General features: G+C 42.1%; 2 protein-coding genes and 1 non-coding gene across 6 annotated transcripts; 1 reads left to right on the top strand and 2 right to left on the bottom strand.

Moving 5' to 3' along the window:
• Nucleotides 1-2,461: 2,461 nt before the first annotated feature.
• On the top strand, nt 2,462-4,672 carry LOC117844773 (uncharacterized). Of its 2 annotated transcripts, none has more exons than XM_034725558.2 (9): nt 2,462-2,767; nt 2,869-2,934; nt 3,166-3,246; nt 3,319-3,372; nt 3,639-3,707; nt 3,816-3,878; nt 3,982-4,067; nt 4,148-4,213; nt 4,287-4,672. In XM_034725558.2, the coding sequence occupies exons 1-9, from the start codon at nt 2,549-2,551 to the stop codon at nt 4,315-4,317; spliced, it is 735 nt and encodes a 244-aa protein (XP_034581449.1). In that variant the 5' UTR covers nt 2,462-2,548; the 3' UTR covers nt 4,318-4,672. The 2 variants fall into 2 exon arrangements, with proteins under 2 accessions (XP_034581449.1, XP_034581450.1); XM_034725559.2 differs by having other exon boundaries at nt 2,469-2,767; nt 3,985-4,067.
• A 203-nt stretch (nt 4,673-4,875) lies between these two features.
• Nucleotides 4,876-4,949, bottom strand: TRNAV-AAC (transfer RNA valine (anticodon AAC)). Its single transcript has one exon. It is a non-coding gene; the product is annotated as a tRNA-Val (tRNA).
• A 507-nt stretch (nt 4,950-5,456) lies between these two features.
• On the bottom strand, nt 5,457-11,940 carry LOC117844771 (phospholipase D delta). 3 transcript variants are annotated; one of them, XM_034725554.2, is made up of 11 exons: nt 11,804-11,940; nt 9,974-11,039; nt 9,293-9,409; nt 8,753-8,947; nt 8,351-8,611; nt 8,182-8,250; nt 7,880-8,027; nt 6,725-6,873; nt 6,461-6,625; nt 6,175-6,372; nt 5,457-6,075 (listed from the first exon to the last, which is right to left on the bottom strand). In XM_034725554.2, the coding sequence occupies exons 2-11, from the start codon at nt 10,892-10,894 to the stop codon at nt 5,782-5,784; spliced, it is 2,517 nt and encodes an 838-aa protein (XP_034581445.1). In that variant the 5' UTR covers nt 10,895-11,039; nt 11,804-11,940; the 3' UTR covers nt 5,457-5,781. The 3 variants fall into 3 exon arrangements, with proteins under 3 accessions (XP_034581445.1, XP_034581446.1, XP_034581447.1); XM_034725555.2 differs by having other exon boundaries at nt 11,717-11,845; XM_034725556.2 differs by lacking the exon at nt 11,804-11,940 and having other exon boundaries at nt 9,293-9,420; nt 9,974-10,113.
• Nucleotides 11,941-12,717: the final 777 nt, after the last annotated feature.

Here is a 12,717-nt window from a genome sequence, read left to right as displayed (position 1 = left end):
GCTGCTGAATCCTTTTACCCTGGTGGTCAATAGCATCAAGCGTAAAACCTGGCATTGGACAGTGGTAACATAATTACTTGAGCTTACACGCAAACGAAGCCTTGGGGTTCCATTTGATATCACCATAAGAAACGTAGAAATTTTGCTCAAATCGCACCCTTTGTAGACACCCCTGCCCCCATGGAAGAAGAGAGCTCCTCTCAACAAACAAAAATAGCTGAGTTGATGAAGCAAGCACTTATCAGACATACAGAATCCATTTTTGACACTTGAAACGATCCCCAATAGCAATCTTGCGCAAATGCCTTTGCAGAGCTCACCTAATCCGATGCTTCCGGTACGCCAAATTGCGTACATTAACACACGGATTCATGCAAAGAAAGAATCGCAATTATTAATTGCAATCCGAACCGGAGACATTGTGAAAATATGCTGTGCCGGCAACATCCTCCATTCCCGGTGGCGAGGAATGGAGCGCGGCACACATTCTTCATCGGCTGCTGCTAATTAAAACACTTGGGCTGCTACCTCGGCTCGCTCCTCAGCGTCGGCCGCGCATTCCCACGATCCTGCTTACTTTGCCCAGACATGGCAACCGCGCTCTGGAGTGGCTGACCAAAGGCTCGTGCACAAGGAAACATCAGGAAACCAGAGCGAGCTTGTTTAGGACTCCTGCACAAATCAGTGGGAAAAAAAATTCTACTCCCTTAGTTCCAAATTATAAGTCGTTAGATTTATTATATCTAGATGCATAGTTAAAGGAATGAATCTGAAAAGGCCAAAACAACCTATAATTTGAGATGGAGAGAATACATTCCAAATCCAATTCAAAGATTAGAAACAATCAGATTCAAATCCTACTGCACACGGCATTCCTACAAACAGTAACAAAACGCAGAGAGATCGAATGGCCATGCTATGAAACGTCGCTGCCAAGTTTATCCCTCCACACCAAGTAACCATGTCGGTTCTGGTTTCCCATGGCACCGGGAAGGAGTGCCGCGTCCTCGACGACGATGTTAGAGCCTTGGTCTATCCTGTACGACACATCAATGCCTTCAAGATGGAGGTGGTAGACGACGCCTGAGCTTGCTGTGCCCTCGTGGTCCTCATCAGCTTCTCTGCTGCAATTGGCATCGGCATTGCCTTCCATGTTCACTTGGTGGGGGCGGATCCGCTGTGAGATCGACCTGATGTCCCAGGAGAGGACCTGCTTGATCAGATCCTGGAACTCGTCTGCTGAAGCGTAGAGCGACTGCTGCTGCTGAAACAAACAAATACTCTCAGGCGCTACGCACAGTCCTTATTTGCAGTTGACCTAATGTGATACTTCTCTTGCGGGAAAAAACTGCAATTTAATGGCTATTCAGCACATAAGATTTATTACTATTACTATTACTATTACTATTATCATAGGAGAATACATCGGTATCACTTACTGCATGCATCCAGAAGGTGGTAAGCACAGAAATGAAGTGTTCAGAAAAATGGATTGACTCCACGCCTAGTGCACCATCAGCCTGTTTCGACAAAATATTTAATATTACTAGGTGATGATGAACAATGAAGGAAACTCAATTGTAGCATTTCAATAAAAGGTAACAAGCAAGCCTGCTGCCATGAAGGTTCGATGTAGCAAATGAACTAAATGGTGAAACATTTGACAATAGAACTAAAAAAATTAAGAGGACATTATGACATCTTTTTTTTTCTCTCAAACGTGGCCCTATGAGTAACTGAGCTTTCAGCCTACAATACCTGAATTTTATAAGGTCCAAACCTAAAGTATCACAACCCCACATCACAGCAAAAAAAAAACTTTACCAAGTGTAGGGTGTTGATTGTATGAAGATGTACATAGATAAACAAACAAGTAATTAACATTTAGTATGTGTTTGGTTTTGGGATAAATATGTGGGTTGGGTTCATCCCAGTTTTCTGGGTTGGATTTGACCCATCTCGTGTTTGGTTAGAAGGAATGGATCTGTTCCAGTTTTTTGTTTGGTCGGAGAGGTTGAGAGAAATATGATGGATTAGCCACAATCAGCATCGGATCCCATTTGTCATTCATTGGGTCCCACCTATCATCCTCTTTTTCATTACATTTTTTTTTTCATCTCTGCAGCTGCAACGCCTCCCAGCGCGCCATCCTCCTCCCTGCGCAGCCTCTCCACATCGCCATCCTCCTTCCCATGCCGCCTCTTGACGGCACCATCCACCCCCGTCGGGATCCACGCGACACCACCGGTCAAAAATTAGGTGGACAAGATGAGTCAAAAGGGTTGCTTTGCAAAATAAAATTTTGTTATTAAAAGATATGCTAATATGGAAATAGAAAAATATAGTATGAGAAAAGAAAAAATATGAAAATTATTTGAGCTCACTCTGCAAAAGTTTTCTTTCCAAAAAAAATAAAGCCCATTTTGCGGGGCCATCAACAGTCGCCACCGAGTCTGCTGCTCTGCTGCCGCTTCGCCTGTCGCCACACAGCGAGTCCGCAGCCGCACAGGCACACAGCCTACAGCGCCGTAGCAGAGCAGCGCGCGCCATGTCCCTGGCCGTCGCCGGCGCGCGGGCCTCACTCCTCCCCTCCCCCCTCGCGGCCTCCTCGTCCCGTGCGCGGCTCCTCGCGCTCCCGCCCCGCCACCGCCGCCCGCACGGCTCCCTCGCCTCGCCGCCGGCTGCGGGCAGGCGCCGGCTCCGGGTGCGCATGGCCAGGACGGAGGCCACCGGCGTCGCCGTCGGCTTCCGCGCGCCGGAGTTCGAGGTATGCCGGTCAGCACAGGTTCTTGATAAGGTCTTTGTCGGAATTTGAGCCTGATGCTGGTGTGGTTGGCTGGCTGCTTTGTCTTTGTGGTGGGCATACAGCTCCCGGAGCCACTGACGGGGAAGCTCTGGACATTGGATGATTTTGAGGGCAACCCTGCACTGCTGGTCAGTGACTTTTTCCTGTATAATCTGTGCTAAATGTTTCTAATTGCAGCTTGTTCCTTGACTGAAGAAACACCTCTCTTCATCACCTGTATGAAATTGTGAATGAATAGAACACTTTTTTTGCTTTGTGTGATTCACACCACCTGTAGTCTTGTCAAAAAAAAATACTGTCAGATCTCCGCATTTGCTTACATTGTGAACCTACTGTCGCTTGAATTTCCCCTCTTTCAGGTTATGTTCATATGCAATCACTGTCCATTTGTAAAACATCTGAAAAAGGATATTGCAAAACTCACCTCTTTCTACATGGAGGTAAGAACTTGGAAGAACTGGGAGAACGTTCTCTTCTGCTTATATTTGTGATGACCTCTAGATACAATGCAGAAAGGAATTGGTGCTGTTGCCATATCGTCGAACTCAATAAGGACACATCCCCAGGTTAGGAGTTACAACCGAAGAGAGCTTTACTTAGTTTCTGCTATGTCCGTATCCAGGAGTTTCTTTGACAAAACATAAGAATCCAAACATTTATTGTAGCTTGCTCTTTAGTTCTCGAAACCTGGAATGCACTACATTGATATGATTTATCTGGTAAAACAAAATCAGTTCTGCTTCTATATTCTGATGCTCCTGTGTCAGGACATGTGTCATGCAGTTTTTCAGGATTTCTGGATGAACGAAAATTGACCTTTTCGATTCTGCAGGATGGTCCAGAACGCATGGCTGAAGAAGCAAAATTGTTCAAGTATCCCTTCCCATATCTTTATGATGAGGTCTGTCTGCTCCGTACCAATGAAGATCTGCAGTTCGATGCAATGCTTTTACCATTGAAGTTCTTCCTTTTGACTGATCTATTTGTTTCTTACTACTGCACTTTACAGTCTCAAGAAGTAGCTAAAGCTTTTGGAGCAGTCTGCACGCCAGAGTTTTACTTGTTTAAAAAGGTGACACACTGATCCCTGTGCTCCCCAATTGTGAATTGCTAGCTCTGCTGGCTATCTTACTTGTGCAATAACCAAACAATAACCGATTCTCTTTGTCGGACAGCAGGATGGACGAAGGCCTTTTGAACTTTTCTACCATGGACAGTTTGATGATTCGAGACCCAGTAACAATGTGCCAGTAACTGGAAGGTGAATTCTGTGATGTCGTATTAGCACACATACAAATTTCCAGTCTCCCGTTGTGCTTATGTTCGTTCCCAATATTACAGGGATCTAAGCCGTGCAATTGACTGTGCGCTCAGTGGCCAAGACTTGCCTTTCGTAGAAAAACCTAGGTACGTATGGCTAATCTAAAATTTGATTTACATTCTTCACACTTTTGTTCTTAACATTTTTTTATTACTGTAGTGTTGGATGCAGCATCAAGTGGCACCCATGAAAACCTCGGCGTGGTGAGAAATATACGGGTTGTTTGTTTTTTTTTTCACTTTCAGAACAAAGGCGTTGAACATTTGATTGAGGTGGGTCCAACTCCATTGTTCGCATCTCTGTGTCCCTAGGCTGTTGAGACTCACTTGAAAATCAGCTCCTTAGTACAGAATTGTGTGGAAAAAATATGTGAAAGTTTTCCTTGTATAACAGAGACATCAAAGCAATACTGTAGCGTTAGCGTAGAGAAAGGCCCGTGTAATGTGTAAACAAGCATGTACAAAAAACAAGTGCTTTACTTGTACTCTTTTGTACGAGGTCCTTTTAATGCGATAATCTGAAAATGAAGTGACATTACCCTATCATTTCCACAAGCTATATTGCCTGGACAGAGTCTTATAAAGTTTAAAATGGACACAAACTTCTCTTTCGATTGACTTTAAATTTGGAAATATAGAGCGTGCTTGGTTTGCTGCAAATGCCAAAATTTTGACAGCAAACCAACTTGGCTCATACGCCCGGATTCTTGGGTTTGAAAATGAAAATGAAAGGAAAGATAAAGAAAATTTGGCTTCGCCCGGATTCGAACCGGAGACCTTCAGTGTGTTAGACTGACGTGATAACCAACTACACCACGAAACCTTGCATGTTCAGGACCTGTTATGAGATATTTTAAATAAAATTAATGAAATATAACTATCTGAAAGTTATCCTCAATTCGGAAACTAAACGACTGTAACACTGGTACTACCGCGAACAAAAAAGGACGATCTGCCTCCAAATTAACAGATCCTGCCCAAAAAGATTTTGCGCGAACATTCTGGCAAATGCCGTTGGAACTGTTGCTCTCGTGCATGTACATATGTCCTTGCATTCCTTGCAAATTGCAACATCTTTCACTGAAACCACAGGATTCAAACAGATGGCATTTATGCCAAGGAATTCAAGTGCCGAACGGGTATCATGTGTACCAACACCATCATATCGGTAATCATCCTTGAAGGTTTTTAGCCTCAATCAGATGTTGTCAAATGCCAATTTAAGCAAAACATTTACTTATTAGTAGTCTCTGAATCATCTTAGACACTCCCTCCATTTCTTAAATACATGACATACTTTTTAACCACTTAACTTGTCCTGAACATGATATATCTAAAAAAGAAGCGACCCGCATTCTTTGATCTTTACTTCCTTGCCAGTTGCCACAGGAACATACAAGCAGTCCGGTTACCTAGTTCAACATGCTTATACAACTATGAAAAACCAACAAACCGAACAAAAGATGGCATTGAGCCTCAACCGAACTGCAATGCCAAAGAACATTGTATTATGCAAAAAAAAATTCATCATATATATACATACCACCAGCCTAAACATCCGACGATTAAACTTCAGCAAGTACCAACCACTTGAAATAATGCAGACGAGCAGCTTCAGCTCTTCGATCGTGTGCCACCTTCAAGCTCCATCCACCTCACGTTGTCAGTGCATTGGGGAGCGATGAGTGGGTCCCCAGTACCTTGCCGCCGACATCCGGGAAGATCTCCTGCCCCGGCAACGGCCCCACCCTCCCGTCCTGCTCGACCCTCACCGGGTACCTCATGAGGTGGCCTTTCATATCCACCATCTGCGGTGAGACATAACCCGCCCAGTTGTCATCCGCCATCTGGTTCACCCGTCGCACGCACTCCTCGGACTCCGGCCGGCGGAAGCACTCCTCCACCGTGCCCAGGTGCTCTGCCCAAAGAGACATCCTGTACCCATACACCTGCAGATGAACAAGCAATGCAGTCGGCGCTTGTGTCATGACTTATGAGCTGCAGCTCTAGATATTGAGCAAAGAGTTTCATAGAGAGGAAGGTCGTGCCTGTCCTTTTGGAGGACTGCCCCTTCCAGCCCAGCTGTAATGAGGCTGGTATGCGCCCATGGCGATCTCCGTGTCCCGTGAGCCATCCATGGATCTCTGGTTTATGTTGGCTGATCCGATGAGCACGTACTCATCGTCAACAATCATCCCTTTTGAGTGCACGTAGATCATGAACCTCCTGAACTTCTGGGCTAAACGCTGGAAGAAAAGGAACACAGTCTATCTTTATAAAAACATATCTAATTCACACATTTGAGCAACTCATTCAAGAACGAAGTGTAGTTACCAGTGCGGAGTTCTCATTGGAATTGTTCGTCGCCAAAACATCACTCAAGACTTCACGCTTGCCAAGGCAATAGAAGTTCAGGTACTCCTGTGGATGCCTTTCATGTAAACCCTCCTTTCGGAGAGCGTCCGCGACAATCTTATACATCAGTGACATAGTATGCCCCTTGAAGTGATCAAATGGAAGCAAGAAAAAAGACGTCAGGATGAAAAGACAGCGCATCATATATTTTCAATGAAAATGCGACCACGACGAGGAACAAACCTGCCAATAGAGGATCTCCTGCATAGCAGCAGTTGTCGGATTGCCTTCAGGCCACATTGGTATAACAATGTATGCGGCAAATCTCTCCTTTGCCTTAATCTTTCTTGCAATCTTTATGGCCAATTCAATTGGTATTAGGTTCTCAGCACCTGTTTCCATGAGAATTCAAATCATAAGTTGGATTGGCCTTAACAGATCTTTACTTAGAAAAAATGCATCAAATGGTAATACCATGTTGTAGGTGGCGTACGTAGCTGGCTTAGAATTTTAGGTGGGGCGGACTCGCACTACAGACATAAATATACAAAAGAAAACCATGTTCTCTGACCTCTACAGCGACATCCAACATCTTTACTTAATTTATTTTCAGTGTGCTTCTAAAATTATCTAACCCAATTAACGACCAATGAAACAAATAGAACAAATTGAGTAAAGAACAACTAAACAATAACTAGCTACGGGCCACGACAATGCTTTAAGTCCCAATGCTTTATATCCTGTACGTGCTCAGCTCAATGCTTTAAGTTTCTCAGAGCCACGACAGCATCAATCGATATGGATGGGCAGTGGCTGCGTAGATGGGCTGCAGAAGTGCTAAACACACGCTCTTTTGTACCTTTTTAACAATTTTTAAATATATATATAATCAGTAGGGGGGCAACCCCTCCTGTTCCTCTAAAAAAAATTGCTAAACACACAGCCCAAATGAAAAGCCCAAATAAAATAACGCTTCGCTAAGCCCAGCAATCCCATCTTCTTCCTCCACCGAATCATGTTTCTCTGTGAAGCTGTTCGGCAGCCATGGTGAACACTGGAAAGGGACGGGTGGCGACTATGCACACATAATAGTGTTTTTATTCTCACATTTTCCAATCAAACCAGTCATATCTATGTTTTTTTTTACCTCAGACACATAAAAAGTCCAAATGATCCTTAATCAATACTCAAGAATGCTAAAGTAGGGTTGTTAATCGCTTGTTATAACTAGATCTGGTACTAAACCATATTTCTAGTAGTGGAAACTGTGGAGCAACAAATATTACACAACCCAAAAGCATGTCTTGATGTAGAGGGAATGATAATACAAATGGGAGGGTTAAGAACAAAGCTAGAACAAAACAAAAATATTAGTGTAGCTAACAGTCAACTTATTACCTGCACTTCTGTGTGCAGACCAGTAGTATGAAGATCCAATAAAGTACTGGTTTTCAATATAGACAAAGTGCTGTGCAGATCTGATGGCTTTAACATATGCATTGTGTATGCTCTTGTCTATCTGTACATTCTTTGCACAGACAAGATTCTGCAGAACAAAAGGGTAAAATAATATCTCACTGAAAGGACCAATCTTCAGACAGAAAGTTCGCATTTTAATGTTAAATTTTATTATAGCTAGTCTCCATTTTAAAAAAAATCACACTCCATTACAATTTTCAACACGTCAAAAGGGATCGTACCTGGGATTCTGCCTCTTGAACAAGTTTTGGGAATCCTTTTACAGATCCTGAATCAATTGATCGGAATACCTAGCCAAATAAGAGAAGGTAAAGCAACTATCTAAAACCTAGTTAAGTAATCACATAGAGGTGGTACATCTTTGATGTCAATATGAATAACTCATCATACCTGTACATGCCAGTTTTCAGGATCATTTTCTTCACAAACATGTGCATTTAATTCATCTGCAGAGGGCGAAACAATCCATGACATCCTATCTATTTTTACCAATGTATCATGATGCCAACTTACGGCTCTTCTGACACTGACTTTCCATTTTGCAGATTTTCTCCATCTCTGTTCAAAGTTTGTAAGTACATCATATGCAGCAGGACCCTCAATTTTGCAATGTAAATCGTGCCATGGCTGTCTGGGTCCAAGCTTATTAACCTGTGATTGTTGGAAGAACGATGTTCAAATTTTCACCAGGTTAAAATGATGCTGACTGTGTCAACACTAGTGTACAAAATTCTGGTAGAAAGTCAGCAACATAGCTGGAGAGAAAAACATAATGGATGGTAGAGAACTTACAGGGAATGTGGGGTTGTGGAAATCATCCTTGAAAACAGTATCCAAATCCTTGAAAAGCCTGTGTTCAGGTGTATCATATCTGCCATCACACAAGTCTAGACCACCAATAAAAGCAGTTATTTTTCGGTTGTTTCCTGTGGCTTGAGTGTCTACAATGACACATTTCTGATGGTGTGTAAACAAAGTTCCTACAACCTGGAGAAGAAAACTTGCTTTTTAAGATAGTAGAGTGTGATTTTACAGAACTTACTGTTATAACAAAATAAGTAGGACTAATGAACTACAACTTGTAACTTCCCAATCCACCAACTCCATTATGAATGCCTCCGTAAGCTAGTCAATATATCATCATTTTTTAACTAACCAAGGTTTTTTGCAAGAGAATTCATACACAATGCGAATGTGAGTTTTATTTTTCCAACAGAGTATGTGTATGCGGATGTGACAATGTATAAGAATGAGTTCTTGATATTTTGAAACGAGCAATGTAGCAATTTAGTGTATGTGTATGTGACCACAAGGGAGAAACAATATCCAAACCTGCTGCTTGAAAATGCTAAGTTTGTTGCTAGCATAGCGAGGAGACAACACACAATGCACACCAGAATGCCTGAAATATTTGCGAGCTTCCTCGTCATGTGTATTCATGAGCCCATCCTGCATTCCACCTACATCATTTCTATCAGACTATTCTTCTCCAAACAAAGTAGCAACCACGCTCTTGTAGTCAAAACAACAGGAGCTGCAACTGAAACTTGCAGTTTGGGTTCTGTGGGCATTTATCTTGTTCATAATTTTTTTCTCAAACACAAAGGATGACTGCATATCATTATATTAAGATAGGAAAAAAAGATAAAAAGTACAGAATAAACCCAAAAAACAAAACAAAAGAGCAAAGAATGAAAAAAACAGATGCATAATATTATGTAGATTAAGATAGTTTAACAATTGAACTTACCAGCTTGGTTCTTGAGAGACACCAGGGGCATTGACCATAAGGGAAGAGAATTACGTATGGTCAAATATCTCTACCTTTTCAGTTATTACATTTTCATCCTTATCATGCAGTAATTAGAAAAGCGTACTATCTACTCCTCATTTACTATCTGTCTAGTGTCTACCACTTGACAACCGTTTACGTGATAACAGTGAAGTAATACTGATATATTGACATTCTGATATTCTGAAATGAATAGTTTTTGGTGGTGGAAAGAATCTTACCGTTTTCAAAAGAAATTTGTCATGTGACGTTTTGTCATCCCAAAGTAACACTATAACACGGACTCCTTCTTGAACTTTGCGCTTCAAAAGTTCCCCGATGGTTAGTGGGTTTCCATTAGGAACAGGTTTTGTTGATTCCCTTACAAGCCTCACAGGATGATACAAGGACCAGCCAACTATGTAGATAAGATGATGAGCCTCAATGATTGCATGACAGATATCTTCCCAGCATCTGTTTTGTTCATATGTCCTCCCACCATCGATCTCAATTTGAGGTCGGAAATTGTCAGGAACATGAGCATCTTGATATAGGGTGACCATACCACCCTTCCTAATAGGGAAATAAGCATTTGGGACACCAACACTCTGATGGCCATCAGCACCAACTCCATCCTTGTATAATGGGTTCATGTCGATTGGCTTATATTGGATAGATAAATGCAGTTCAGGAGATGGCTTCATAGGATTACTGTACTGGCCAGAAATTGGAAACCAGCCACTGACCATATCACCTGGTGTGATGTGCTCAACTGGTATTGAAGCCACACCGATAAGCTCTGCCCCAAAAACATCATTGTCCTTTACATGAAACTCAACTCGGCTAACTGAATGAGCAACTTGAACATAGAAGTGTTCCTCCCATTTAGGGTTCTCCGAGTTGGCAATGACTCGAGTTTGTGCCACTGTTGCTCCTGAAAGGCAAACTGAAACATATGGATCACTAGTAATGATCTTCCTCATGTCCGGATGTGGATCAGCCTTCCCACAGTCGGTGCTGCAAGCCCCATACCCAGTAAAACATTTCCGCATCCTTTCTGTCATGAGATCCATATTGGGGAGACATTTTGCTTCAATTATCTGTATGTCCAAGTCTCCATGCAAGAGCATACTAACACCAGATTCAGCAGAGTGTTTCCCCATTGTATCGTGGTATGATCAAAATCCACCAGACAACAATATGAACCGGAAACTAAACTGTCATTATCCTGGAGAACACATCCTTCGCAAATCACATCACATTGAAAGGTGCTGAGACCTTTATAGCTTATCCAAATACAGAAGGAACCTGCAGAGTGTACTCAATTTCAGGATATGCATTCATAAACATAACAAAAAATGAAGATAGGAGGCATTCTGCAATGTTTACCACAGGGACCCTAAGGCCTGAATCCTGAATCCCATGATTATGCAATGGCATTCAGTTTCAATTGTTTGATTTCTAATCTAGGCAAGTCCCAGAAGGAGTAGGAAGGTCTAAATAACATAATATCCCAATTCCTATTGACTGGGTGCGGAACATGCGCATTGGATCAAAGTAAAAAAAAAAATGGTGATTCCCCAAACTTCAACTAATTATATTTTCTGCACTTGTGTCTATTTGTATAAGCCTCTCAAATTCATAATTCCGTCCCTACTCCCATTTAATATACTCATACTAGATTCGCAACCCAATTGCGTAATCAAGTTTTCACTGGTCCAATCTCTTTTGCATCAGCAACCCATTCGTAGCAAGAATTTGATTCCACATTCATAGGAAGCAAAGGGACCAAATCAATGTATCTAACATCTTGGACTAAACTGGAGGTGAGATTATGATAGAGCAAAGGCAAAAAAAAATGGCTCTATGTGCAATGCAGAATTATCGCTGAACTGCTAATGCATTTAGCAGTACTAGTTGATACTAACATACCTGAACATGAAAAATGCAGTGATTAATTAAAGCTAGGAGAGAAGAAACAATACCCAATCGGAGACCTGAGCGAGAGAGAAGGAGAGAGAATGCGCGAGCAAGAAGGGAAAGGGAAGTGAAGAGGAACGGATGGAGCGAACCGATTAACGCCCTGGCTGGCCATCCCCGCCCCTCGCGGAGTTCGCGGGGGCAACGAGCGGTGCAGGTGGCAGGGGGTTGGCGCCGGTGGAGTCGCGTGGACCGGGGGCGCTCGTGCGCCCCGTCCAGCGCGCAGCTTGGGTCCCGAGCAGGCCGGGGAGACGAGGGGTGCATCTATATGTCGCAAGAGGCGACAAAATCGATAGTTGTAGGATGCATGCATGCATTGCAAACCTAAGAAAAAAATGATAACGTGGCCGGTGCATGTGAATTGGAAAACAAAAAAATCATAACTCTTAAAGGGAGTATTCAAATTAAGTTTTAATTGTACCATTATATTTTTACAATAAGATTATCAAAACAAGATCTCACTTAGCTATGTTTCGATAATATTTTTTAAAAATTTATTTTAGATACGGATAAATAAGCAACAAATGACTATTTTTTGCGAACAAAAATTAACTATGACAAATAAAAAATGGTATAATGTGAATAAAAAGATTGTGCACCACGAACAAAAGATTAAAAGATTGTGCTAGACATGTGATTCTCTTCTTCTGGTCACAAAATAGACTAAACCTCTCTTTTATAGAACATTTTCTATTCATCATCGTATATGCACCAGGCCGATGATTGTTCCTAAGTGTTTTTGTATCATGATGTAAAATGAATCTTACTAATCACGCACTCTGCCGTGATTTCTCGTTCATTGGAATTTTTATTTAATTATATGCATGAAAAGGATATATTGTCTATATTTCTTTTCCTTCATATAGATGTCAAAACAATCTTCCCACCCGTGTACTTCCCTCCTCACCGTTGTATGCCGAAATCACCTATGGGTTAAGTTTAATGCTAAATTTAATGCACGCAAAAATCCAACACGGGAACACGCCAAAGAAGATGGACGCGTGAA

The sequence above is a fragment of the Setaria viridis genome, chromosome 2, assembly GCF_005286985.2.
Source record: "Setaria viridis chromosome 2, Setaria_viridis_v4.0, whole genome shotgun sequence".
Lineage (NCBI taxonomy): Eukaryota > Viridiplantae > Streptophyta > Magnoliopsida > Poales > Poaceae > Setaria > Setaria viridis.
The sequence above is the reverse complement of the archived record's forward strand: the minus strand, read 5'-3'. Positions and strand labels throughout refer to the sequence as shown.

Excerpts from the sequence above, each read along its gene's own strand:
- LOC117844773 (XM_034725558.2), top strand. The coding sequence starts at position 2,549 with ATGTCCCTGGCCGTCGCCGGCGCGCGGGCCTCACTCCTCCCCTCCCCC. Across the intron at positions 3,373-3,638 it reads CAATAAGGACACATCCCCAG|GATGGTCCAGAACGCATGGC; the intron begins GTTAGGAGTTAC and ends TCGATTCTGCAG. Across the intron at positions 3,879-3,981 it reads AGTTTTACTTGTTTAAAAAG|CAGGATGGACGAAGGCCTTT; the intron begins GTGACACACTGA and ends TTTGTCGGACAG.
- LOC117844771 (XM_034725554.2), bottom strand. The coding sequence starts at position 10,894 with ATGGGGAAACACTCTGCTGAATCTGGTGTTAGTATGCTCTTGCATGGA. Across the intron at positions 8,948-9,292 it reads TTAGCATTTTCAAGCAGCAG|GTTGTAGGAACTTTGTTTAC; the intron begins GTTTGGATATTG and ends TTTCTTCTCCAG. Across the intron at positions 8,028-8,181 it reads TTCAAGAGGCAGAATCCCAG|AATCTTGTCTGTGCAAAGAA; the intron begins GTACGATCCCTT and ends TTTGTTCTGCAG.